General features: G+C 30.9%; 2 protein-coding genes across 13 annotated transcripts; one reads left to right on the top strand and one right to left on the bottom strand.

Moving 5' to 3' along the window:
- The first annotated feature begins 841 nt into the window (after positions 1–841).
- On the top strand, positions 842–18,873 carry LOC100643926. 11 transcript variants are annotated; one of them, XM_048405136.1, is made up of 13 exons: positions 842–963; positions 3,007–3,049; positions 12,002–12,152; positions 12,231–12,444; positions 12,811–12,906; positions 13,237–13,474; positions 13,546–13,847; positions 13,929–15,860; positions 15,950–16,055; positions 16,139–16,481; positions 16,569–16,809; positions 16,903–17,771; positions 18,043–18,873. In XM_048405136.1, the coding sequence occupies exons 3-13, from the start codon at positions 12,022–12,024 to the stop codon at positions 18,212–18,214; spliced, it is 4,644 nt and encodes a 1,547-aa protein (XP_048261093.1). In that variant the 5' UTR covers positions 842–963; positions 3,007–3,049; positions 12,002–12,021; the 3' UTR covers positions 18,215–18,873. The 11 variants fall into 11 exon arrangements, with proteins under 11 accessions (XP_048261093.1, XP_012163527.2, XP_012163530.2 ...); XM_012308137.3 differs by having other exon boundaries at positions 850–1,258; XM_012308140.3 differs by lacking the exons at positions 842–963; positions 3,007–3,049 and adding exons at positions 4,627–5,018; positions 7,361–8,160 and having other exon boundaries at positions 18,007–18,873.
- On the bottom strand, positions 18,468–27,119 carry LOC100644052 (activin receptor type-2B). Of its 2 annotated transcripts, none has more exons than XM_012308141.3 (9): positions 26,515–27,119; positions 25,797–25,987; positions 25,536–25,713; positions 25,302–25,456; positions 24,821–25,200; positions 24,562–24,748; positions 24,355–24,492; positions 24,141–24,272; positions 18,468–24,072 (listed from the first exon to the last, which is right to left on the bottom strand). In XM_012308141.3, exons 1-9 carry the CDS (start codon positions 26,561–26,563, stop codon positions 23,887–23,889), a joined length of 1,596 nt encoding a protein of 531 aa, XP_012163531.1. In that variant the 5' UTR covers positions 26,564–27,119; the 3' UTR covers positions 18,468–23,886. The 2 variants fall into 2 exon arrangements, with proteins under 2 accessions (XP_012163531.1, XP_003395098.1); XM_003395050.4 differs by having other exon boundaries at positions 25,317–25,456.

Below are 27,119 nucleotides of genomic sequence, written 5' to 3'. Positions count from 1 at the left end.
AGGATATGCGTGCATTTATAGCATTTGCTTAACTAAACTACATCTACAAGTCGTACCTATTTAGAAAAGTCAAACCAACAAACTAATTCTAGTTTTAAATAAAAATTTCTCTCTAATTTATAAATCTAATTGATAAATTCTGAAAAATTCATTAACGTCCAAGTGCAATAAAAATGAAGTAGTAATAAAGCAATTTTTTCTTTAATGCTAATATCTACCAACAAGCTAATAATGCTAATGTCTATACTAATGACTTCCTATAAAATTTTCTAATATCATGAATAAAATATAATACAATCATTAAATTCTTTTCTTGACAATAATAACAATGAAAACAGTAAGATTAGCTGAATACAATAGATCTTTTGATATTCAACAATGTATTAGCGCGTATTTATTCCATCGTTGAACAAGTTTTTTATAGATATCTCGCTGTATACAAGACATTAGTCATATAAGTAAATGTTTTTAGTATCATGTTCGTTACAATCGCTCTTCTCTACACCTATACCCCAAGCATAAGATGCAGGTTGTGCAAAGAAGTAACAGCCTTTTCGGACACGGATATCAAAGCGCAGAAAATCAATATGAGAGGCGAAGTCGGTTCGCAATCGTGGTACGATTACATATTCTTGCTCAGAAAATAGTATCGTAAAATCAGTACTGCTAATCAGTAGCATTTACTATTTCTTAACGATTACTTATGCGTAAGCAATCTCAATACATGGATTAACCAATTTCCAAAAGTATTCAGAAAAACATTTGTTGAAGATAAGTAGGAAGCTATGAATCAGTTGTTCGATCATCAACGACTGGAGAGGGTGTTTAGGACATGCGCAGTATAGCTCGAAAACATTAAGGGATGGCCGTACCATCGACGGTTCATTATCATTGCGCCCTTCGCATCAAGCCGGACAACAGTGCTCCAGACATTAGTGGTTAAAATTCGCACGCGAAGAGAACGTAAGTGTGAAACAGAATCATCCCCTTTCTTCGTAAACGACCGTAAATTCGGGAGCATGCGCGTTCGACATTAGACAGGGGTTGTTGTAGTCAGGGAGGGGCTCTCTTCACCAGAATGACTCAGAATATGCATTCCGAAAAGTACATCTTCGAGTGATTTTTAAGAAGTGACATGCATATATGACTACTATATAATCGTACAGTGATATTCTCTTGGAATTCTACACGATGTCATAATTCGTGGCAGTGTTAAGTGTTACGTGGATCGACTGTCAGCTGTCCCTTCACCATGAACGTGAGTACTTTAGGCCGCCTCTAATATCGACTCGTTTTCTAGCACCGAAGAATGTGGGCGTGTGTTTCTCTATTCTCCGGTTAATATACACCTTGTGTGTGTATTAACATAATCAGAAGTAGGAATGCAGTGACGTTTATCTAGTAAATGAAATAGGATCGAGAAATTCTTGTTAGTTGTCTCCTTATCTTAGTAAATTCCTAATTGTAAGACATAGTTGAACCTAATACGTCATTGACCTCTGTTACATATAAAATCGATGTGAAGGTTACTGTAATCAAGAAGCTTTTCGTCTTGCACTGCGTTTTGTGCAAATATACCGATCAATACGCTGTATCTGAAAAATATACCCAATTATTGATACGTACTCCACAAATCTTTAGTTTGTTATATTCGATTATTCCAACATTTCGAAATATTTACTAAAACTTGCTTAGTATTTATAAATTTTCTTTAAACAAATACAATTAAAGATCTTCTCAGAAATTATCTTCTTCTAGCATTAATAAATTCACTTTTGTAAAAGTTAAAGCAATGATAATTTTGCAAAGTACGATATGTATAATAGATTGCAGTTATCATTTTTACCATTTGTTGGCACGACTTTGTTTATATGAAATTAAAGATACGGGCGATAATGATCAATTTACGAAGCTCAAGTAGCTGAAGATAATTGTAACAGGAGTGATTCATCCGTTTCTCATTTAGGCACGAACTCTTATTAGGATCCAGTGACCTTGTTCCCCGGAGTACTCGGCCTTTTTTGTTTGCTTGCGTCGGAAAAATGCTCGCAGCCTATCGTGTTCTTCTTGCTAATTACAATCTGCCACCTTTATTCACTCGTTGAGATTTATATGGATATACCATGTATTCTCTAGAGAAAAGGAAAGAGTAGAACAAAGCCATGTGGGCTGTAGAAAGAAAAACGTGTTTCGGAATTGCAAAAGAATGCCCACATATCTGATAATTTTATCATCTATGTTTTTTGTCTAATCTCTGATTGAAATATACGAATTTTGTTATCAATATAATATTCCTTTTCTATCACTGAAACAATAATGAAAAAATAGTAATAATAAATTTAAACAAATTGCTAGTTGAAAAAGAATTATAATATAAGTATAAATATTTGCTTAAATGATGCAACTGTTGTTAGCTTACAAAGACAAGTTCATAATATGTAATTTGATAACAATTAAGATAGATCGTACCCATAATACATAATGATTATAAAACGGAAAACGAGAAGTATTCTCCTCTTAACAATATTTATCTTAGTTCTCAAGTTAAGAAAAGGAGAATGCATTGCAATCTTTCCAAGGTACTGCTTCGCTGCATTTGTGAAGGTTCAAAAATAGTATCATATTTTATAACTTGCTACTTATGAAATAACTTAAGAATGCAGGTTTCTTGTCTCAGCCCTTCAGTTCAAATTCAATGGTGTTGGAAAAGTGAAAGATTATTTAACTATTGAGAACTTAAAGAACTTAAAGAACTTAAGAACTCAATAAAACCATGCTGTGCTTACTTCCGTCAATAATATGTCACTATATTTTAAATATCAGAGGTAATATTGAATTTGACGAAAACTCAGTCAACCCTAAATGTCATTATATTTCAATCTGAAAAAGTTTCTAACATGGTAACACGATACAACAAAGAAGAACAGTTGGCCTTCATTTTTTTAACATTACATATATTGGCAATACGCCGGCAAATAGGATTAACAATGTGACCATATTTTTCAGGCCTTGGCGACGGGTATTGTCTGCGGCAACGGAGAACGCGTTGGTGAGTTCAGTTTATATTATACATTTTCGTAATTTATGCTTCTGTCAATCCATATCAAATGTAGATCAATCTATGAAAATCAAATACATTGTATTCTCATGATAATTGACGTTTAATTATTGGACGGTGGATATTTATGCAAATTTATGAATTATAATTGTAATTATAATTAAAAAGATAGAATCTAGATAGAAAACTGTTTTACTCCCGACAAAATTTGTATATTCTATATATTTTGCGATTATATGCATTCTGTATATCTATGCATTTTCCGCAGTTTACTAATTATTTTTAAACTCAGATATACCTATTATCTTTCCAAAAAGGTGATTGGAAAATAATTCTATCTTGTGATTTTCGTGAGAATTCGGGCATATCTAAGTTGATATTTACTCCGTTTTAATTCACTTATGTATTTTATTGAACATGTTCATTGCGCATACGCATTAAGGATAGCAAAACATGAATATTTCTTTGTCATTGATATATAAAGGGTGGTAGTTTCTTTTTCAATGCCTTATTGTTCTCATAAGTATCTAGAAGTGATTGCATTATGGTGTATTGATCTACAGTACTACATACAAAGAAAAGCTTGTAATGCAATTGTCACAAACGTGATTATTTTCGTCCTCCTGTTTCTTTCTACCCATTTCTTTAATTTTTTTTATCTTGATCAATTTTCTATTGATCTTCTATTGTATTTCGCGAACTGGAATTAATTGCTTTACTATTATTAAAACTCTAAAGGTGATTGTGTGATAACTTATACAGAATAATCAATAACTTAAAAATTAGTCAATTCTGTATTCACGATCTTTAAATTCTATTGAACTCTCTCAATTTTATGCATATATTAATACAGATATTGAATACGTAATTTCCTTGCATTTTGTTTCATCGGAAAATGTATTATATTCATGAGTTTATCAATTTGTTAAATTGTTTATATTTAGATATCTTAGCACCTAAATTTCAAAGCTAACATTACGGTACTTATGTATATGAATTAATAATTCTTTTTGAAAATATCATTTATATTTACCTATAACAGAAATAAAATAAAAATAAATGCTGCATAGAAATTTGTATTTTTTCATAAATAAAACCATATTCAATCCAAAAAATGTCGCGTTCTATCTAATTGAAAAGCTTCTTTAAGCTATTTTTAACGTTTATTCTGCAAGTCGATTTTTCGTAACAGCAGTTCAAGCGCTGACTCAAATTTGAACTGGTGATCAACCGATATACATCAAATTTTTTTATTCTATAAAGACACAAAAAAATAAATTTTGAAAAATTTTAATAATTAACAAGATTTAAACTCAGAATATGAAAAAGCCGTAAATTATGTCAAGTTCTAATTTGATCGTACATTGTTTCCTTGTTACCGTAATCTAACCTCTCGCCGTGAACCTATCGATAAAAATTAATTGAAGACGAAATCAACTCGCGTTTGCTACGAACTCCGATATGAAACACCTCGTATGCATTCAATGAGCCGGCAGTGGAGAGCTGCTCTCTATTCTGGCCGAGGCAAAGCGGGTATTTATTAATAGAGATTAAACTCCGCGTCGTGTCGTGCCGTGTGCAAACGCTCTCCCGCGCAGGACACACGCTGTTAGAGCAGTCTGACTCAGACAGCGGTCCAGAAACTGATTCCGCCAAAATAAACGTGGAAAAATTGTGTTGCCCATCGATCACAATCTGTGTCCGTCGTTTCAGATCGAATCAAACCTATCTGTTATCTGAAAACAAGCAAACGTGTGTTTGTGTCCAGTGCCGTTTTATAAACAGCAGTTTTACAAAAATTTATACATGTGATGGTGTATTTGGTGATTAGCGAATAAACTATTATGAAAAGGATGAATTCGTGAGAATCATGTGAGCATCCGGTATGAGGATGTCATTTTTGTACTTGTGTGTTTCTTGTGTAATACGTTCATGAGAACTCTTTTACGAGGAAGTACAGGTTCGCCCTCTTTTGCTAGAGTATTGCACGGAACGTATGACTTGCGGAAGATAGTCTTTCCGTTTTTGAATGTCCCATACAATTAGTGTTTAAGTTCATGAAGATCATTTAGGTTCATTTAGAGAGGGATACTTAACCTAATAGTAGCATCCGTAGTCCTTCATGATTCTAGGGAATTTTCTATATTAATAAATATAAATAGTGATTTATTTTATGTGACCATCTCTACTCTCAATAAAATGCTCGTACTTACATATAAGTTAGATAAATATGGCAAAAAATATAGGCTATATTTTGAACAGTAAAAAGTTTAAGACAAGGCACGAAAGATTCCAGTATGACTCCAGTTTCTAAAATGAGAAGTTTATTTGACATGACAAAAGATGTGAGGAAACTATTTCCGCAGCAGGCATATACATTAGTTCTATGTTTAGCGATGTCGCATTTGATTCAAATATTTTATGCAATTTGAATTTGACAATGGACAAATACATAGAATACAATTTCAACTAAATATTTGAAAGTATCGCAATAAATTTTGTGAGATTTTTTTATGTAGTTTAAGCTAGCCAATGTCACATCGAACTGAAGAGACTTCAACATACCATATGATAAAACATACAATAAGTATACACGATTGTTGTTAATTTTGATTTACTAGGTCGTCATTCCTATATACTTTATCGTAAAAATTTATACAGTGTATGTAATGCAATATAGGTTCGTCGAGCGCATACTTACTATAATGAACGTTTATTTATCTACATTTAGTCTGCATTCGTTTACTATGACACCGACAAGGTTAATCGTTCTACATTATCGATAAACTATCAGCGTATAAACAAATTGTATACTCTTTACTCTTATTGAATACATACACATCTCATCAAATACAATTGATAAATAATTGCTACTTTTTTAAATTTACTACTTCGAATTTGAAGTTCATATTAGACTGAAGAAAATTTAGGATAATGTATTATCAATAGATTTTTTTCAGCATCTTGAAAAATCTATGCATTTATGCATTACAATAAGCAATTTCGCTGAGTCAGTTACTCCAATAATCTTCAGACGATCAGTGTGACTCAACATTTCAACAATTTTTATCTTTTGCTCGTATTTCAAAGCTTTAATCGGTCCGACGAACCCTCGTTATCTTAACGTTCGATTAACTCGGAACAATTGCTTCACCACTTGTTGCAATTTAGGCAGTTGAATGCGTCTACTGACGTAACAACTATTATTACTATTGTCTTCTAGAATATTAGACCGATGCCAGAACTACATATGTTTCGCAAATATTCTTAATCTTCCGTACCTTTGTTTAAACTTTATATTTCTCTATTTTTATATCTAACATATCTCTTAGTTTGATACCTAGATGTGGTTTTTGTTAAATTCCATGAGTCATCTTGATAGGCACGCCTCTTTGATATGTTACTTTAATGACTGCAAATACTAAACAAATTCTGAACTTTTTACTGTTTAGAATGCAATTCATAACTTTTTAATATTCCTAAATTATAACTATCAGTACGAAAATTCTGTAAGAAATATGATAATATAACTCTATTAAACGGGCAAAAGAATATAAGCCAAATTTTGGTCAAAACAGGATATTCTGATATATTCTACATTGCTGTCTTTTGCTTATGATTTTAATAATACAAGTCAATTTCATTTCTTTCCCCCTCTTGTATCTGAGATTCTAATAGTATGTACGTATATTCGAAATCTAATACTTGATCTTACATTGTATTTTAAATATTATACCTTGTAATATTGTAAATGCTACTATGTAAAACTAATAATTCTGACTTATACTTTTTTATCCACTAGAGATAAAATAAATCACTAGTTATTTATTTATTATAATTCTTTTACCTAGTCCTTTCGGATTTGAACCAACTTCCGGTTTTGCATTATATTACATTCTTTAATTCTTTGGTTCCTCCTAAAATCTACATTTCACTTCACGTACAGCAATGCATAAAATATAAAATTTTAAACAATCATATATATCTTATAACAAATAATAATATCTTATTTAAAACTTTTAAGAATAAGGTTATGGAATTGTGATTCTAGTTAGTTTTTACCTATTAGTTATTTATCAATATAAAGAATTTTTCTGGTCCACGAAAGACATCGGTGTGCCATTACAAGATTAATCTACTTACAATATTTGAAACGCCATTTTGTTTCGCGTGTTTAGTAAGAATTAGAAATCAAGTCTGTCTCGTTTTGTTTAATCTTAAAATGTAAACAAAGATTTCGTTTGACAAGTAATTCAAAATACATAAGACTTAAAAATTGTAATATGTATCTCTTTTTCGCAGTAGAAATCAGTGTAAAGTGTTTGATACTTGAATTCTTCAAGATTCGTGCGGTTGCACACTTTTCGCGCATGGACATCGCGTTTATCTGGCAGTAAAACCGGAAACGTGGGTTCAACTACGACGATATGCCTGTTCATTGTTCGCGATGTAAACGTAGAAACGAAGTGGTGTGCTATAAACAAAGGCATCTTTGAAAGGTGTCATCGGCTCGAACAGAGACGTGTAATCGACTGTGTTTTACGCGTGCATATTTTGTTCTTCAAAGTGCAAATATCTTTCATATAGGAAAGCGGCGGAAGACCGTGGAGTGTCGCGGGAGTTGTTCCCATTCGTGATGTAACTTTGAAGTGATAAATGTACATATGCGTACCGTCTATGGTGAAATAATGAAAAGTGAACATTTTAAAAAGATTAACAAAAAAGCTTCAATATACTCGCATCTGAACGATTAATAAACCTTTGTGTAAATATTATTCATTTGTTAGATTATTAAAACGCGTGTGTCTTGGATCGAGTTTCTCTCGAGAATCTTCGTGAAATACTTTTAACTGGTTACCCAGTGAGAAAGCGTTACTACTATGTTGTAACGTGATAGAACAGTAAAAACGCTGAATATTGACAAATGATGATAGTGCTTTTGTTGTGCGTCATCATGAAAATAGCAGAGTTCTCTGTGGGTCGTATGAGTCCACCATTCCAAGCGCCTGCACGACCGCCACATCTCTACTATGGCAAACCGAGGAAGGAACGAAAGTATTACCGACGACTTAATGAAAAATGCAATTGCCTATTTTATAATCGTAAGAATATAGAAAATCAATTATGCTTTATATGTAACATATTTTTAGTTCATGTTTAGGTGTTAGTATCTGAATATACTGTCAACAACTTATAAATACGAATTTTGTTAATGAGTTGAACAGCTCATTTGATAAAGTAGTAATCTAATATGTATGTAATGGAAAAATTTAGGTTCGAGTCCCAAATTTTTTCTTCGTATAAAATCCATATATGATTTTGATCTTCTTGCTTCTGTTTCATGTTTGGTCAGCTTAATTATCATTAACCTTGCTGTTTTCCTCGCTTCTTCATCACGTTTGCATCTCTTCAGATATCTTCCTTTTTTTGAAATACTTCATTTACAAAAAGCATGGAATATACAAAAAGTAGTAAACTCATGTTGAAATTATTTTATTATCCAAGGCTGCGCGTATTAACAGTCACTAGTAAATAGCTATTGTTCAATATGATAGAATAATAACATCAATTCAGACACACAGTTTGAAGAATTGCATTTCCATACAAGATATGTAATTGAAACATATATGCTACTATTAAGTTCTCTGGAAAAGTTTAAGAAATATCTTCTAATTTAAAATTCTCCCACGGCTACATATGTAAGAAATGACGCCTTGTTCCACTATTTCGGATAGCGTATTCGGTGTGGGAGTATTTTACATGTGTGCACAGGCAAAAATAATTGTACGACATCCGAAACGTTTAAGTATATATGTACGCGCAACATGATCGTATGGTGATTCATAATATATGCGCATCACAATTTCATTTGATTTAAGATCATTAAAAATCTCTTTTTATTTTTTCAAAACAAAACCAAATAGTAAGAAATAATGAATATGAAAAAATGTCGAATCAAGTACAGAAGAAGAATTTTGTTAAACTAGAATAGATTTGTTGGATTTATTTGGTCATGAAAAAATTGCAAATGGAAACCAAGCCAAATGAATTCAGTTTCTTTGGCAAAAAGATCGCGGGGTTAAGTTTCATCAGTTCACGCATAAAATTTTCGTCGAGTCGCGAAGTTTGACTCTTGAATTTCTTCCCTCGCTTCTTCTGCGATTTGCTAAAATTATCCAGTACCTTCGACACTGGCGAACGAAGTACCATGAAAGATTTTTCCTCAGACGGGTAAAACCGCGACTAACACTTGATATTAAGACTTCAGATACATATGTACAACCTTCGACAGGTTCAACTATCTAATACCATATCAATCACGTTTACTCAATTTAATAATATTTAAGTTGCATCTTGAAATAAAATTAGCTAAAGCTTCGCAAAAATGCGAAAAACAAATTACTTAGCAATGTCAAGTTTCTGTATTGCTGAAACATCTTAGTAGGTTACTTTTCGTGGTATTAACCTAGTAAGAGACAAGCAGTAAAATAATGCGACTTTAATACATGAAAGAAGAAAGAAACATAAAAATTAAGCAAGAAATAATAATATTTTTGTAACTTAGACCGATATGTCGAGGATATTTTCTTGCATACAGGTTTTCTTTGTTTACCAAAGAAGTTGCATAAAAATATTTCTTAAGCTGAAAATTTTTTTCATCTATAGTTTCTAGAACAGGTGTCAGTTTGACGTAATTTATAATAATTCTATAAATAATTCAATTTCACTAAACTTCGTACAATTATAAAAGCTAAATAAATTAGCAAAACCCAACTTTCAATGAAGAAACGTGGAATTCAATAATGTAAATTGACTAAAAAGGATTATAATATAATAAGGAATATGAATTGAAATATCAACACAAAGATTTTATTAGCATATCCGAGTGAATTAAAGTAGAATTTTAAGCAATGGGGAAGAATGTAGAAACAATCTTTTACTCAAATGTGAATGTTTCCGATAAGCGACAAAAGAAATCTAGCGTATCGTATCGTAGCCTTAATTCAGACGTGTTGTATCCGATTTCCTTTTGCCCACCCTTTACGCTGGATTGGTAATGCTCATGCGCCGCATGAGCAATCGTACTCCATAGTCCATAGGCGCAGTTGAAATGAATTCCTAAGTCCTATGAGTGACGGGCGGATTGTCGCCATATGGTCGTGAGCATGAGTGTTTTCGGATAACATTTATCAAATGTAAATATTTTCTGTAGAACAAAAAAACCAAGCGACCGTGGCGATGCAATGGAAAAGAATTATTCGAGGTACGATTTGGAACTCGTATTCAAAACAATCTTTTTCTTTTTCTTCTCATTATACTATATCAATGCATTATTTTAGTCTGTCTATGAAGATGAATTGAAGATTCTTGAAAACGTGTATGGCTATTCATTGAGTTGTTAACTATAGTCGTTAACTATGAATGACAGTGAACTATGAACTATCTTACTATATCTAGTTTACGATGTTTATAACTTTGTCTATTGTTGTGTCGCCTACATATGTATCTGATACTAAATATAGAAGTAAATCTAACATGTACATACATATAATAAAGTTAAGTCACGTAGGATATTTATACTTTTACTTAATGTTTTTAATTACTTTCATCATATGCATGGTGTGGTATGAAATATTATGTTAACAATCAATTTATGTACGAAATTCATGCTTTTTAATCATATTTAACAAATAATAAGCATCTCTATAGAATATTATCCAATTATTGATTTTGATGTTTCGGTAATTCCTAAACAAGTTATTTGTTATGTGCTTAATACCTAGTAATAAACATTTACATTTGAATTTCGAAATGATTCGAACATTTCTACTATGTACTGTGAACATGATTCGATATTCAAAATTCTTGAAAGCCTTGATGGGTTTCATAATCTTCAAAAAAGTCTATCTTATATTTTATATGTTATGTATCTTATATAAAATATTGAAGATCGAATATACTATAAAAGATCATGCATATGAGATATTAAATGCCTCCAAATTTAAGAAATTCAATATCTATATATCAAGATTTAAGATTCAATCGTCAAGTTTTTCAAAAATATCGAATTATATTCGAAGAGATTCTAATTTTTTGTCATATGTGTATATTCAAAGCGATTCAAATCATTTCGAAGCACATCGCTATCTACGTCGTGCATGTATCTCTCACAGCATCATCGATTTCCCAAACTAAAATTAATACATTGCGGTCGATTAATTAATTATTTATTACGAGACAACTAACCTTAAAGCACGCCCTCTTAACTGTCTCGATGACGCGCAGCCTTGATCATCTCCGATACGGGACACGAGCGCATTTACTTAAATGCGTCCGCCATAACCTTAGCCTGACGTCATTGGCTGACACTTCTTTATCTATCGTGAACATTCCACGGTGCACGAAGAGAAACTCCTGACATGTTTATCAGTGCATCGTTGATAACTTTATCAATAATGTCGGAGTAAGTGATCTACCGTGGTGCTCCAGAAATGTAATTCGTTACCATTACCGTGATACTACGACTACGTGAGCGTTACATTAATAAAGAATGGTTATCATGTACCATTATTTTTCTTGTAATAATGTAATAACACCGAAGCCACGTTCAGTTTCATACGCTCAATCCTTATTTTCCTACATGATTTGTGTGACACGCGGAATACAACGTTATAAAGGTTTGACAGACTTGGGAGCCTGTCATGAGCTGTAATCAGAGTATAAACAATGTAAATACATTAATTTTGGTCAACCCACGTAACTTTTAGTAGCAGAAATCGTTGCGTTATGCGTGATTTCCAATGTTATATTGGTGAAAAAAAGAAACATGTTTAACAAACCACAAAAACACTTTGTCTATGCAAGATATGGTCTGTTTTTCATGGTTTTTTAACTATTGTATAATTTAATGATTACTTATTGATGATGCATAATGTATTTTAGGTGCAGGCAAAGGGGCTGCAATGATGGAAGATCCACAAACACCAGGATCTGATTGTAACTCCAATCCTGCAACAGATTCTATTCAACATGATTTAATTAGCTCTGAATTTGTGCAGGACAATGTGGAGTATCAATGGTTCATTGATTATGGGTAAGATTTTAGTAACAGTTATAAAATACATTTATATATTGTAGACATATATATATTTATATTTATATAAAATGCTAGCTACAGAGATGGAGGGCTTCATGTTCATCCAAGCGTATTATCCTCACTCTCTGCTTCATATTCTCGAGAAGATCTGGGCTATTATGATGACCTTGCCCGTAATCTCGATGCTAATTTGGCAGAAATTGATATGGAAAGCTTTCGTACAGCAGATATCCATACTCTGCTTACAGCATTGCCTGTCATGTGCACAGATCCAGTTCAGCATTCAGAGGTAAACAAAATTCATTATTATGTATGTTATTCATTTTATACAATCTTTTATTTATATTGTAATATAAGTTATATAATCTAATTATCAGAAACAATTATTTTCATTGTGGATAGTTTGCAAGCAAATATATTATATAAATCTTTTTTGATATTATAAGAACTAATTTAATTAATTTAGTCTAACTAATTAATTTAGTCTTATTAACATTGATAAACTGAGGTATCTTTCGGTAAATGTTATTTTTTTAATTTATAAATGGTTTTTAATAGTGGTTTTTGGTTATAACATTTTAAGATATTTCCTGTTTCTTCATTGTTGCTGTAAATAATATTCTAAAAGTATTCTATATCTTCATTATCATGGCAGTTTAACTATCAAAGGGAACGATATGCCAGTATATCTGGATCTGTTATGGAAAAACTTGACATCGGTTCATCAATCAGCCCTCATACCAGCAGCCAGGTATGATAATGGCTGAAAATGTTGAATTCCTTTTACTGATGTTTCTTTAATACCGAAGATAATATAAAAACATCTATATTGACATGAATTTTGCTTAACATGAAAATAAAACTTGATTTGCTTGCAATTCCTCTGCATGATTAATAGAAGAAATAATTATAAACTGATTTGATTATGTAACAACTATAAAAGATTAAAAATATTAAAATTAATAAATCCAATTCTCGAATTTAAACAGTGCACGAAAATGAGCTGTGCTAGTTTTGCAAAATGCATGAAATTATTTAGGAATGTGTTGAATCTACTCTAAAATCACTCTTTGTATTAAAGGGAGAAGATTCCGCCTGTTCAACAACAGATACAATTTCCATATGCAAATCATCATTACTCTTCTCTCCTCTGAAAGAGACACCCATACTACCACCAGGGGGTAGTTATAGCGTCGACTCTCTGGACTGTGAGGATATGCTACTAACATGCCAGACAAATAATAAAGAGAACTATACTATTGCTTTTGAGGGTAGTATTACAATGTATTCAGATGGTTCACAAGATTTTGATAATCAAGGTATAAAAGTAAATGCTTTAAAATATGTATAAGTAATGTATAAATTAATTCTGTTAACTTTCTTTTTATAGAAAAACAGCAAAAAGCTTATGAAACTGTAGAACCATATTATAATAGAAATGCGGATTTGAAAAATGTATTAGACTTATCAATGGCATGTTCTGATTCTAAGATATATACAACATGGAGCAATTTGAAACATTCTTCTATGAATAAAATTATAACCCGTCATCCGTCAGGCAATAATAATACAATACCGGAATTTTCACATGGTGTGGAAAATATCATATCTGTAACAAACAAGAGAAGTCAAAGTTTGCCAGATCTTACTCAGGCTACACAATTCCATCTCAATATGCCTCTCAATTTTTCTGTAAGTTTTAAATACATATTATATTCAAATTCTAAGGAAAAATATTTCATAATATAACTTTTTTGAATATTTTTGAAACAGGTTGATTCTGCAGAATCAAATAATCACGTACAACAATTACATAGTTCAGGATCTGTAATGAGTCGGTCTATAAACGAAGAAAGTTCTGATAATGGGGAACATAATTCAACAGGAAAGAAATTACAAAATTTAAGTCTTGTAAAATTATTTATGAAACAAAAAAGTATGAGTGCTGAAGGAATGAGTCTTACATTGGATCAATCAGACTCTGCTAGTGATAATGGATGGCCTACAAACAATAGTGCTAGTGATAGTGGTACTAATACAAATACGCAAATACAACGGCAAAATATAAATAATATCCCTAAACGTCAAGTTCCAGAAAGTGATTTTTCTATTAATTGGGTTAAAAGTGATCAACATAACAATCAAGATACGGAAAATCAGAAAGACAGCTTTAACGACATTCCAAAATATACATCAACGATAAGTGAACAAAAGGATGAAATAATATCATCCGCATCTTTAGAAGAGCTATCAGAGAATATATCTAAATCAGATCTAACACACGATAATGATGCCGACCAAAATGACATTGATATTATTCCTAACGTTTTCGAACATCAGCGAAAAACTGCATGGGTCAAATCATTAGAAAAGAAATATCCAATTTGCAAAACGACAGGTATTCAAGCAATAGCTGAGACAGAGGATAATTCAGTCCAAACATCACTAGTATATATACCACCTGTAAAAGAAAAAGAAAATCCATCTTTACGAGAAACGATTGTTAATAAAAAGCCAGTTTATGTTGTATATCCGAACTACGTTTTACCGGACTTATCATTTCTCAATATTAAAGATACAAAGTTGGATTGTGTAACTTTAAAGCCGCAATGTTTTGGAAAAAATAGAGTTAGCTGGAAACATACTGGTAGATCTGGTAGACCATTCTCATGTAATGATATAGACACGTTACGTCAACGTGGATTTTCACATGTTAAAGACTGGGAGTCGTTAACATTCCTTTTGCCTACTGAGTACAAGAAAATTTTGCACGATGTACCAGAAGTTTCGAGGCATATCAATATTCACGAAGAAACGAAGAAGCCTCTATTTTGTTTATCTCCTCCAATGCGTCATAAAACTCGTACTATAAGCGAAATCATACCAAATAATTCATCCTCTACTAGTAGTACCGCGACACAACCATCCTCCGGATATCGAGGATCTTCTACAATATTAACTGATTCTTCAACAAATCAACAAACGTTAAATAATGCAACCAATCCATTGTATCTTTACCGTTATGATAGTATTAGTTCTGAGGCCAGTTTAGTAAGTAATGATAAAAAGATTCATAGGCAAATTAGTAAGACAAAAACAGCCTGTCCATCTTTTCCAAAACGATCGATTTCTTTACCACATGGAGATCGTGAATCCGAATTTTCTAGCGGTAAAGTGCCACCAAGGCCACCTTTACCCAGAAGTATTTTAAGGAAAAGTAAGGTTCCTGCAAGTAAGAGATATAGCATGTTCGAAATGGGAGATGTAGAAGAAATAGAGGATCAATCACCTGAAACAAATAAAAGAATGTCTTTACAAGAACCATATTATATGAATAATGATTTACAATTAGCATGTCGTGGTCGAGTCGCTGATCCAGAAAAAGATGTCGATGAGACGGAAGAAAGATATCATACAGAAAGAGTAAATGAAATAGCTAATACCGGAGACTTAGAGACTGAAAATTCTGAAAATAGCGAAGATGACGTAAAACAACTGGAAGAATTTCTGAAGCGCAGCGGTTTCTCGTCACAGAGTAGTGATGGAGATACTGAAGATCCCGATGTTAAATTAAGATCGTATGTAAGAAAGTTTTTAGCTCTCAGGATGAATAAAGATGTTACCAAAGCTACTGATATGATAGAATCACAGAAAAAGACTGTCAGTTTTGCCGTAAACCAAAGGAAAAAGTATTTAGACAATAAGGTGATTTTATTCGACTTTTGTATTATTATTATTATTATTATTATTTGTGTTAAATTTCGTACGTGCTTAACTTTTGAAAAATATTTTAGGGTAACTTAAACGTTACTACAAATGAACAAAGTAAAGATATCGTATTCCCAGATGAAAGAAGAGCAATGAGTCCAGATAATAAATTGGATTTAGATGAAAAGAGAAGTAAATATATTACTAATAATTTTAACATAATTTTAATTTTTACGATACAATATAATAAATTATGAATACATGTAAATTTCCAGAAATGATATTATCCGTAAATAAGGCAGTAGATTTGTTACTGAAATATTGGAACACTGAATCAATCCATAGTAGACAAAATTACAATGACAAAAATGAATGTGCTCAAATCTGTGTTAGCAACTTATGTCCAGCTTTGTATGCCATCATGTCAGATGGATTGAAATCACATTTAAATTCAACATTTGGACCAATAACAAATAGTGTTTGGCAAGTGGTTGAAGCATCTTCTCAACAAGGTCCAGTTACTAAAACATTGAATGAATTAGTGCAAAAAATTAATGGTGAAGATGTTATTACTGAGGGAATGCTAAAGTTTCATGCATTTGTATTTGGTTTATTAAAGTAAGTTAATATTGCAATATAAAAAAGTCACATTATTTCATATACATGTATTATGATTATATTATAATCGAATTATAAACTTTACAGTTTAAGAGCTTTGGACGCATGGTTTGCATATTTATGTACAAGGGAATCCATCTTAAGGAAACATTATAATAATAACAGCTTATTTGTAGCAGCTTTGGCCAATGCAAATGTACGAGAAGTTGTGGATGCTCTTTTACATATTTTAAATCCTCTTGCGTTTTGCCCATTTCAGCTTGACCTTTTATATCAATATCGTCAACTTCATAATAGTTTCGGCAGTTTAAATAATCATACAATAAACGTTAGTATTATCGAATAATTTCCAATATTTGTTTTGTTAAAATTTTTATCACCAAGAATAGTATTAAAGCTATATTACAATAATATTTCACAGGCTGTAAACTTTAGAAATGTCGACCTTGCTGCAAACGAACATCATTTTGATAAAACGGATACATGTGCAATGGTTTCTAGTCCCAGAAAAGTACGTCCACGATCGTGCGTCGCTTATACAAACTACGACGATAAACCTGGTGGTATACATAAGTCAGATATGGAAACTGTTAAAAAACGCTTAAGTAATCCTATAGGTTCGAAAATATTTCGTGCTCTCGATAAACTGGCTTCCGAAGATTCCGAAGATTATACTGATAGTTTAGAACATTCACCATTGAATAGAGCATCAAATAGACAACCTATATCGAGAAAATCTCATAGTCCAGAAAATAAAATAGATGATGAAGACAATATATCCGGAGAAGAGAAATTTAGGAAACTCCAAGAAAAATGGGAATTAATGGTCGGAAAAGAAGATGCAAAGATTCAACCACCGATATCATCACCCTTGTCACCCACAAGAACGCCTACCAGTGTAGGAAAATCTAAAATACCTAGGCTTCTTACTTCTCCGGTAAAACAATCGAATACAACAACAGGACCTGTTAAAAGCACAAAATCTCCCATTTCGGGAATTCCATCATTGAAAAAACCGGTCATGTTATCAACGACGAAAACTACTCCAAAAAAGCCAGTAGAAGTAAGGAACAAAGATACAACAAAGCGTACTAGTAGAGTGGATCAGGAAATTGTAGGAGCAACAAGAACTCATTTAACACGACCTAGTTCGCTACCGTACAAGTCTTACGGGGTAATGTCTAAGGATAAACATTTAGTATCTCCTCAAAGGCGAGCAGCGTCTACGTCTTTACCACGACCAACTACTACTAGTACCACAAGAAACCATCCTACAAAAAAGCCACTTAAGTAAGTAAAGAAAAAGTGGATACACTCAATGCATTGTTAAGTGTATCAAATCCATTGAACTTTTAATTATTAAAAGTTATAATATTTTTTGTTTTTATTATTTTGCATTTTATTAATTCTTGTACAATTTTATCATATTATTTATAATCTTTACTATATTGTTTCATTATACTCGTTATTTTATTTCAAGTTTAGTGCTTAATCTTTGGTTGTCCTTTCTGTTTCCTTTTTATAGATTAGTAAAATAACAGATCGCGCATCTCAATTCCAGAGAGGTTCGCACACTCACGCATAGAATGCCATCAGATAATGGGCATCTTGCATTTGCGGAAGGAGAGAAACTGAAAGTAATTCTAGAGGTAGATAGTAAGTGGTTGTTATGTGCCAGAGGTGATCGAAAAGGTCTAGTTCCGCGGATGTGTGTGTATAACATTCAGACTTAGCCCCAATAAATATCAGCAAACAGAGAAATAATTTAAGTGGAACAAAGATATAAGACTTTAATGTTATGAAGATATTCGATGATATAAAGAAGAAATGTGTACAGTGTATTAAAGGAGAGGCATAGAATTGTTTTTAAATTATGATATAGTAATTGTTATTACCCATAATTGTTTGAAGCTTCATTTATATCGGATTGCGATAGTATTATCTCAGTCATACTATCATTGATGAGAAAATAGGTATCACTAGTCATAGGCTTTCAAACCAGATTATATTTAATTGAACATACACCTATTTATAACCAAAATGTACATATATACAGTAAAATATGATAATAATGATGATAAAGACGATAATGACATGTAATAACTTACAATAATTATGAATGTAACTGTGATCATAGTGTATAGGTAAGTTTATTAATGCGACTGTGCGATAACGTTGAATTTTATTTTTAATCTTCTAACTTATATTTTAGTCTTATCTATTCCGTACATCGCACGATTAACAGATATCTCGTTTAGTTTTATCTGGTGTATAAATTATTACATCGCGTGCTTGTGGTTCGCAACAATCACATTTTTTTACTTGCTTCATGTATTCTTTAGTATGCTGAAGCATACAATGTAATCAAATAAAATCTAAAATTGTAATTGTATCCCTGTATATTTCCTCCATACATCAGTATATTCCCTGTAAGGCATCTTATTTATTTAGAATATGAAGGTAGTGTAAATAAACGAATAAATATAAGTAATAAATATAGTGTATAAATTAAAAGAAATATTGTTCCGCATTGTCTAAAAATATAAATTCTTTAAAATTCTTAAATACCTTCTGAATTACCTTAAATTATGTTACCTATTTATGCAAATTAAACAGATTTGGTGCAATTAAAGGTATCTGAGAAAAAGAAAATTATGGCTCAAAATAAGCGGCAAACAAAAAAAACGTGTTACTAAATATATGTTTATAAATAAACTTTTCATATTTATTAGATATGCTTTTTAAATGTGTTCCTGCTTTTTGCGAACTTTGGTAAACCAATTTTAATTATCTCACTTATTAAAATGTTTATTTTGCGTGCTTTTAACTATGCAATTATATTATATGTTACATTATCGACAAAATAATTAGTTGTAATGGTATGATAAATGATAATTCGTTTTCGGTCCTAACACATTAATAACGCTATTTTATTACAAACAAAAGCGATGTTATCTACATATTTAGATATTAAAAAATTTTATATTTTATATTATCTTTCCAAGCACCGCTTTTTTTATTCCCTCTTCTATAATGTTAATATCTACGATCGATACCATGATCGTTTCAAATGAGGAACTTTATCTGCAACCAACACTCCTTTACATACAATTTCATGGAAATGATTATTTCTGCTAGAATTGATACATTTCATCTGTTACTTCGTTCGTTTGAAATAACATTTTCTTGTATATTCTTATTGTATAAAAAATTTGTCAGGCCAATGTTACAAAAATCTGTTACTACATAATATAATTTTGAAAACAGTTACATCCAATGTGCATAGGAACATTCTATTGCTATGAGTCACATTATACTTAAATTATAAGTAAGAAATTACCTTTTTCTTTAATGGTCTTATTTCTAAAAATTACATTTCACTAAATCCTATTTACAGATCTCCTATCTTAGACTGAATGCAGATATAAAATATGTCTGATTAGGCTATTTATAATACAATGCAATTCAAACAAAAGATATATAATCAAACAAAGTTTACCAAAAATGTATTACACAATGAATTACTCAAAATTGTATATCAGTAGTAACAACAATGCCAAAAGTAGACAATATGATTAAATTACACATATACATATATCATGTATGATATGAAACAAATTATGGTATCGGAAGTATTTTGATATTTTGATACTAAATATTACAAAAAACGTTCATCATATTTACAAATATGATTTTATCAGATATTTTATATCTCACGAGACAAAGAAACTTTGCATTGAACTAATGTGTGAGTATATAACTAAATGGTAAAATTAATATCTTCTAAATAAGAATTTCCTTTCTGGAGTATATTTTTTCAGTTATGTTTCATGACATTTTTTAGTAGTTTTATATGGGATTGGATAAAAAAATTCAAAAATATGATGTAACCAAATAGCAAAAAAGTAATTTAAATGGCAAAATATTAAGAATAAATCTCTTAATTTATATTGGCGACATCAATAAGAATTACTATAGCCTTAGAAGTCAGAAATTATAATATTGATTTACATTAATATACAATATATTATATGTGACTGGAATGCCATTGCGGTACTGTCAATATTAAAACCTAAATTCTTTATATATTCATGGGATATGATTCAATAAAAGATAAGCAATGTAACGTGATACGTTGTATGCATGTCTATGATTTGTGTATCTATTTATATACAATGTGTTTCAAAATATTACCTCACCATTGCACTCTCTTAAAATGAATATATGCTGAACAGCATAAAATTGCAAACATTCTTCTCTTTCTCTTTATTGTAGATAACTGTTTTATTCATAATTCAGTCTTATGAGAATAGACCGATTTCTCTGTCAAATGCACTGTTTCCTAACTTTTTACACGAAGATATTGTTGAATTATGTAATTACATAACAATTAGCAATGATGAGATTATAACATTCCTATTACACAATTTTTACAAATAAAATTCGCAGCATATACAGCATATATGAAATAAAAAATTTCTTCATAAATGCAGTCACCTGCTTTTCGATATGTAAAAGTCCAAAAATTTGTTAAATTCTAGATAGTGTTGTAATTAACCCATAATTGATTTCCATAATTGATATGAAATTGTGTGATACATAATTGTGTACTAACTGCTAAATAAACTATGATTCATTTGATAAATCAACATTATTATAATTATATTGCATTGTAAAGATGGATATTATACATAAAGTTCTTGCTTTTTTGGAAAATAATAAAAAAATAAAATAAAATTTAATAAAATAATATATAATCAATTACAGGTTAATTTCTCATTTATAACATGTTAAAGATTAATAGGTACATGTTACCGATTTCAGTATCTTACTTAGCTACAAATTAATATACAAAGATGAAGCTATAGTGTGTGCATATATTACCCTTTTGGCACTGCTAAAGTCCAACATCAGAGATAAAACAACCTACCGATTCTCTACTTGCTCTGAGAAATTATAATTGTGAATTATGGAAAATATCTAAAATTCAGTTAGGCCTTATTTATTATTACAATACTTAAATTTTATACTGATTATCACAGCTTGTGTAATGCAACTATCCAATCTTGATCATATCAACTTTCAACTTTCAACTTTAAGTTCAAGAATTTGGCTATTCACAAAATAAAAGACTATTATAACATAAATTTGATTTGTAATGGAACTTTGCTTTCTTTAACTAACTTTTTTAACTAAAATAAATCAGAGCAAGTAAAAGAAATCATTTGTTTAGAATTGATACATTCAAATCACTATTTAAATAAAACAGTATCGTCCGAAACGTGCATCTTGAATAACCATCGTTTTCTTAAAAACAATTCTATATTGTCACTCTTAGACCACTATTACGGAATTATTAGTGAACAAATAAATTAAATATTTTTACGACCGTTTTAAAGATTATCCAGTCTCGTTATACAGTCTTCAATAAAATTGGAAGAAATTATAATATAAAACTTATAATATGAAAAACAACATTGTGTGTATGTGTGTGTGGAAACTGAATTTAGTGAAAATATTTTTTAGTTAGACAATATATGTCATAGAAAAATTGTACATATCGTAGAAAATTGGTTCATACAAAATGCTCCGTTTCATTTAATAATTTCAACATATAAATAACACATACATATATATAAAATTATGTATTCAAGACTTCTCTTACATAACCACTGTGAACACACTGGATGCAAGATTTATTTCAAAGCTAGATCATATATATAATAACTAGAAATCACTTTCCTCAAGAAAACTGTGTGCTGCTATAATGAAATCATTATACTTAAAAGTAAAATACATAAGGAAGACTTTTACTAGGCTTAATAAAATTTAATCCATGAGCTATGAGTATGCAGTATTAATTTTGATTGTTTAATATAGTTTTATAATATACATTTTATATACTTCGAATTAATAAGAAAATTATTAAATTTAATAAATAAAATATATATCATTATGTATTTACGCAATGTGCTTTTAATAAATTTTTCTTCGCTTCTTACATTATATAATATATTATTTAAAATTAAAAGAGATCATGGAAAAAATCTTATTTTGCGAAATAAATTAGTCACCTTAAATATTATACTCTTTAAAATGCAAAATAATTAAAATAGTCATCTACTTCGTGCAGAAGTTCTAATAAATTCCTCATGGCTTCCAATCAGTTAAGTTGACTGTTTCTACCAGGTACTTTGTATAAAATTGTTGAGTTATCTTTGTAACAATTCACATATGATAAGACTTTACAGATAAAAATTATGCATTGAATATCATCTTGGCTAGTGTTTAATTCATTTTGTTATCTCTGACCTATTACTGCGCGATTGCTAATATCAATGAGGAATACAACTGCGTAAACAAACAAAAAGATATTAATAGTATGTATTTTATCATTTGATACAATAACTTGGAACTCATTTCGGCAAAAACTAAAGGATAAGAATCTCAACATTTATGTTTATCATTAATACTGTACATATAAAGAAGTATTTCTAATTGCATTTGAATTTTTACTTAAATGAGATTTATAAGTGAAATGTAAATTTAGCAATGAAGTTTTTGTTTCTCATTGTAGATCCCTAATTTTATGTATACAATACGAATGAAGAATTGATTCAATTGATTCCAAATTTTTATATAAAATAGTTACTAATATTTAATAAACTATATTAATTATAAAATTTTAGTGATATATATATATATATCACGTGAATGATTTATATACAAGTAATCCAGAGATGAGTACTACATTAAGACAATAATTACATTTAATAAATAACGATTATTTAAAAAAGTTATCTTCGTAAAAATATTTCTACTTGATACTGTAGTATCTAATTAACGAAAACAATTTTGTTCGCGATGATTTACGTTACTTTAAAACATTAACCCATTTGCATCATGGCATACTTAAGAGGATTGATCCCTATCAACGCGTGCGGTCGGACGTAGATGCATTAAATGACATCAGAATTCTTCATGGAGTTTATCGAAAATTTACTGTTCAAAACGATTGGTAGACAATGTTACTTCGCAAACATCGCATCTTACATTCTTTATAACAGAGGAAAAAAGTAAAAATTATTTAGATTAAAATGAAAATAAAAAAAGGAGTCGTAGCGCGCGTAATAATCCGCGCTTGATGATAGGAGACAGTCGTCCGATTGCGTAATAATCCGCGCTTGGTGATAGAAGACAGTCGCAGCGCGCGGATTAATCTTGGATGCAAATGGGTTAAGACTTATTTTAATTTAAAACAAAAGAAAAAGCCAATAAAAAGATAAAAAATAATCATTACAAAATAGCATGCAATATTTTAACATTCCTCATTGATGTATGCATAAAATTATGATACAGAAAATGGTTGTGCAATTTAACTAAAACTATAATACATGTAGATTAACTACATACTAGATTCCTTAGTGGTAATAGTCTCGTTGGTATTATCAACTCGTATCAACGTTGACGAATTTAAAACAAGCGTCCTACTCAATGTAGCAACCCTTTCCATTACACAAGAAGCTGAAAGACGTGCTTCGGCATCATGATCCCAGCACTCTTCCATTGTATCACAAATTGATTGCAGCCCCTTAAAAAGGAATGAAAAATTTAGTAAAAATCAGTTGCTTACAACATTATGTACTAAAACTTACTTACAGGATGTTTACGCCATGTTTCTAAAATGATTGGCCTTTCTTTTTTATGCACAACACTTTCTTGCATATCTTCCAAAGTGGGATGAAGACCTACTTCATCCTCAAATGGTAATCTATACTCCCCAATTGGTCCCTGAAACAAATAGACATAACACAACTTAGTAATCAATAATACAATAATTAATGAATCAATATATATGTAAATAAGAATTTACATCTTGTACAGTGCATCGCGAAGCTAACTCCCAGAGCACCAGACCACAGGCATACATATCGATTCGTAAAAATGAATCTCTTGTAAAATTAATTGCTCCTTCCAAAACTTCTGGAGCCATATATCTTCTTGTTCCAACCTTCAAATGACAAAAAATATGTTGAACTTTACATGTTATAATAAATGTATGCATATGAAATATACATACCTGTCCATGAGTATCTCCACAAGGTTTCCCAGGATGAAATATCAATGCTAAACCAAAATCTGCTATACAAGCACTCATATCAGCTTTAAGCAAAACATTTTTTGACTTAAAATCTCTATGAGCCACAGCAGGTTTGTATCCATCTGCTTTATTGGCTGGAATTTCTTCATGCAAGTGCATCAAACCCCTAATAAATTAAAATTTTCATTACAAAAGAAGATTATTTGAAATATTGCTTAAATTCATACTAAAACATTACCTTGCCATAGATTCTGCTATTCTACACATCTCAGGCCATGTAACAACATTTGCCTTTAAATAATCACATAGTGAACCTTTTTCATGGTATGCAGTGATTAACCAGAATTCAGCTTGTAAATTATCACCTCTTTTTTCAACGCCTATGAAACGTAATATATCTTCATGATCCATATGGGCAAGTTTGAAAATTTCTTGTTCAGTTTGCCACGATTGCTTATCTTGTATTGGAAATACTTTAACAGCAACAATCTCATTTTTCAATTGTGCTTTCCATACAGCTCCAAAACGACCACGAGCTTTTATTTCAAGCAATTGTATCGGCCGCAATCCCAAATTAGGAGACGGTTGCGGCAGTGGCAGAGGCTCTAGTGTTGGTACCTACAAAAATCATTTTATGTGATACTCATACAATAAGGATAGTTTATAATTTAGTACGTAAACAAAAGATTTATAACATTAAGTAATTAAGAGATCTGTACATATGCCTTCCAAACCTCGTTGAAATATCCCGACTTCCGACGTCGGTAACACCAATATAATAATGGCAATATAATAGCAAGTAGTAGCATAGGTATCGATATTGACAAAACAAGTATTATTATTTGTTGCTCTGTGTTTGGAACAGGTTCTGATTCTGGAACATAATTATGTATATATATATAATCATATAATGTTTCAATTAATATGATATATTATTTAAAGTGTGTATTTACCATGAAAAACAGATGGTTGAATAGGTTTAGAAGAAGAAGTTGGATGTGGATCCCATGTGAAATTCTGATTGCACATGTTACCATCACAACAACAGAAAAATAATTCCTTTTTTCTTTCTGCACTGTTTTCAATACAATGTGGCCTATCATAGCAATCATTACTATCCAAAAAACATCCCTGAAAATTCAGTTAAGGATAAAACAAACAATTGCAAAAAAGCTATTAAAAAATATAACTATACATATATGTCTTATGTTTACCTTTAATTTAATTATAGATTTCTTAGTAACATTGTCAATTTTCCATAGCACATAACAGTGATTTCTTTTGCCAGGATCATGTGGCCCACATTCTTCTCTTCCCGAGCATTCCTGCTGGGATTCTGCACACATTGTTTCGTTATAAAATTCACAAACTGATGAACCCTTGACATCATGTCCTAATGTAAATCCTAAAAATTAAAAATTTTTTCATACATTTTTAACATTGAAAGAAAACTAATAATTTGTATAATGGTGTCAAAAATTGACAGTTGCAGAAACATTAATAAAATTTAATCAAAGAAAAGGAACATTACTTGTAATTGCAAAAAGTTTATGTTATTTTCTTATACCTAAATACAGCTTTACTCTTTTGTTTGTTTCAAGAATATATAATAAATAAATGTCTAGTTGATTTCATATTATTACATTCGATCAAAGTCTCCTGTTAGAGGTTGTACTAAGAAACAAAAGGAAATGAAAAGTTCGAACTGGATACTTGTCATTCGATTAAATGCATATATGATAATAAACTACGTTCATAAACATAAAACATATGTATAATATCGGTCCATAAAAGCGCATAAAATTTAGTAACAGTTCGAAATGCATTCGGTGAAAGGAAATGATATTATGAACCCTGGAAAATCTCACATCAGTTGATATTTTAACTCGCGGATGCAACTGTCAAACGAAAGAAATGGGAACAAACAATTACCTAACAATCCTAGGATGAGATATGGCAGTATCGTCGCATATAAGGACATCGTGAACAGATCGTAAAAAGCATACCAGAAATTTTTAAAGTCTAGACGCACGGTGTTCACGACCGTGGCTAAAGCGCCGGACTTTGGTGCGCAAGGTCCGGGATTCGCGCTTAGCCGTCACATCTGGGTTATTTCTACGTAATCCACACCATCGTGCATGTCTCTTTCTCAAATATGACTTTCTACGGCACCATCTTTCCCGTATGAGTACGTCGAAACCGTAACAAATTAAAAAAAGAAAAATAAAGAAATTGAGTCTATTAGCTATTAAGCAAATTATAGTAATTCATCCACCAACACATCTCTCTTCCTCTCCTCTCCCACGTTTATGTCGGAACGCACACACCATGGATTTATGTCATATTTTGACCACTAGAACATTTCGATTTTAGTCACTTTCGAGTTATTACATTTAGCTTCAAGAATGAGCAAGCAAATTTTTTAGTTTTGAATACACCTTGAATGCAATATTGTTCGCAAAAATTGGTAAAGTCAACTAAGATTAAGGAGTTGCAAAGCTACATGCCAGATGCACCGCAGATTAATCATAAACTAA

Source organism: Bombus terrestris, chromosome 4 (genome assembly GCF_910591885.1).
Source record: "Bombus terrestris chromosome 4, iyBomTerr1.2, whole genome shotgun sequence".
Lineage (NCBI taxonomy): Eukaryota > Metazoa > Arthropoda > Insecta > Hymenoptera > Apidae > Bombus > Bombus terrestris.
Note: the sequence above shows the minus strand (reverse complement) of the source record. Positions and strands in the feature narration are given on the sequence as shown.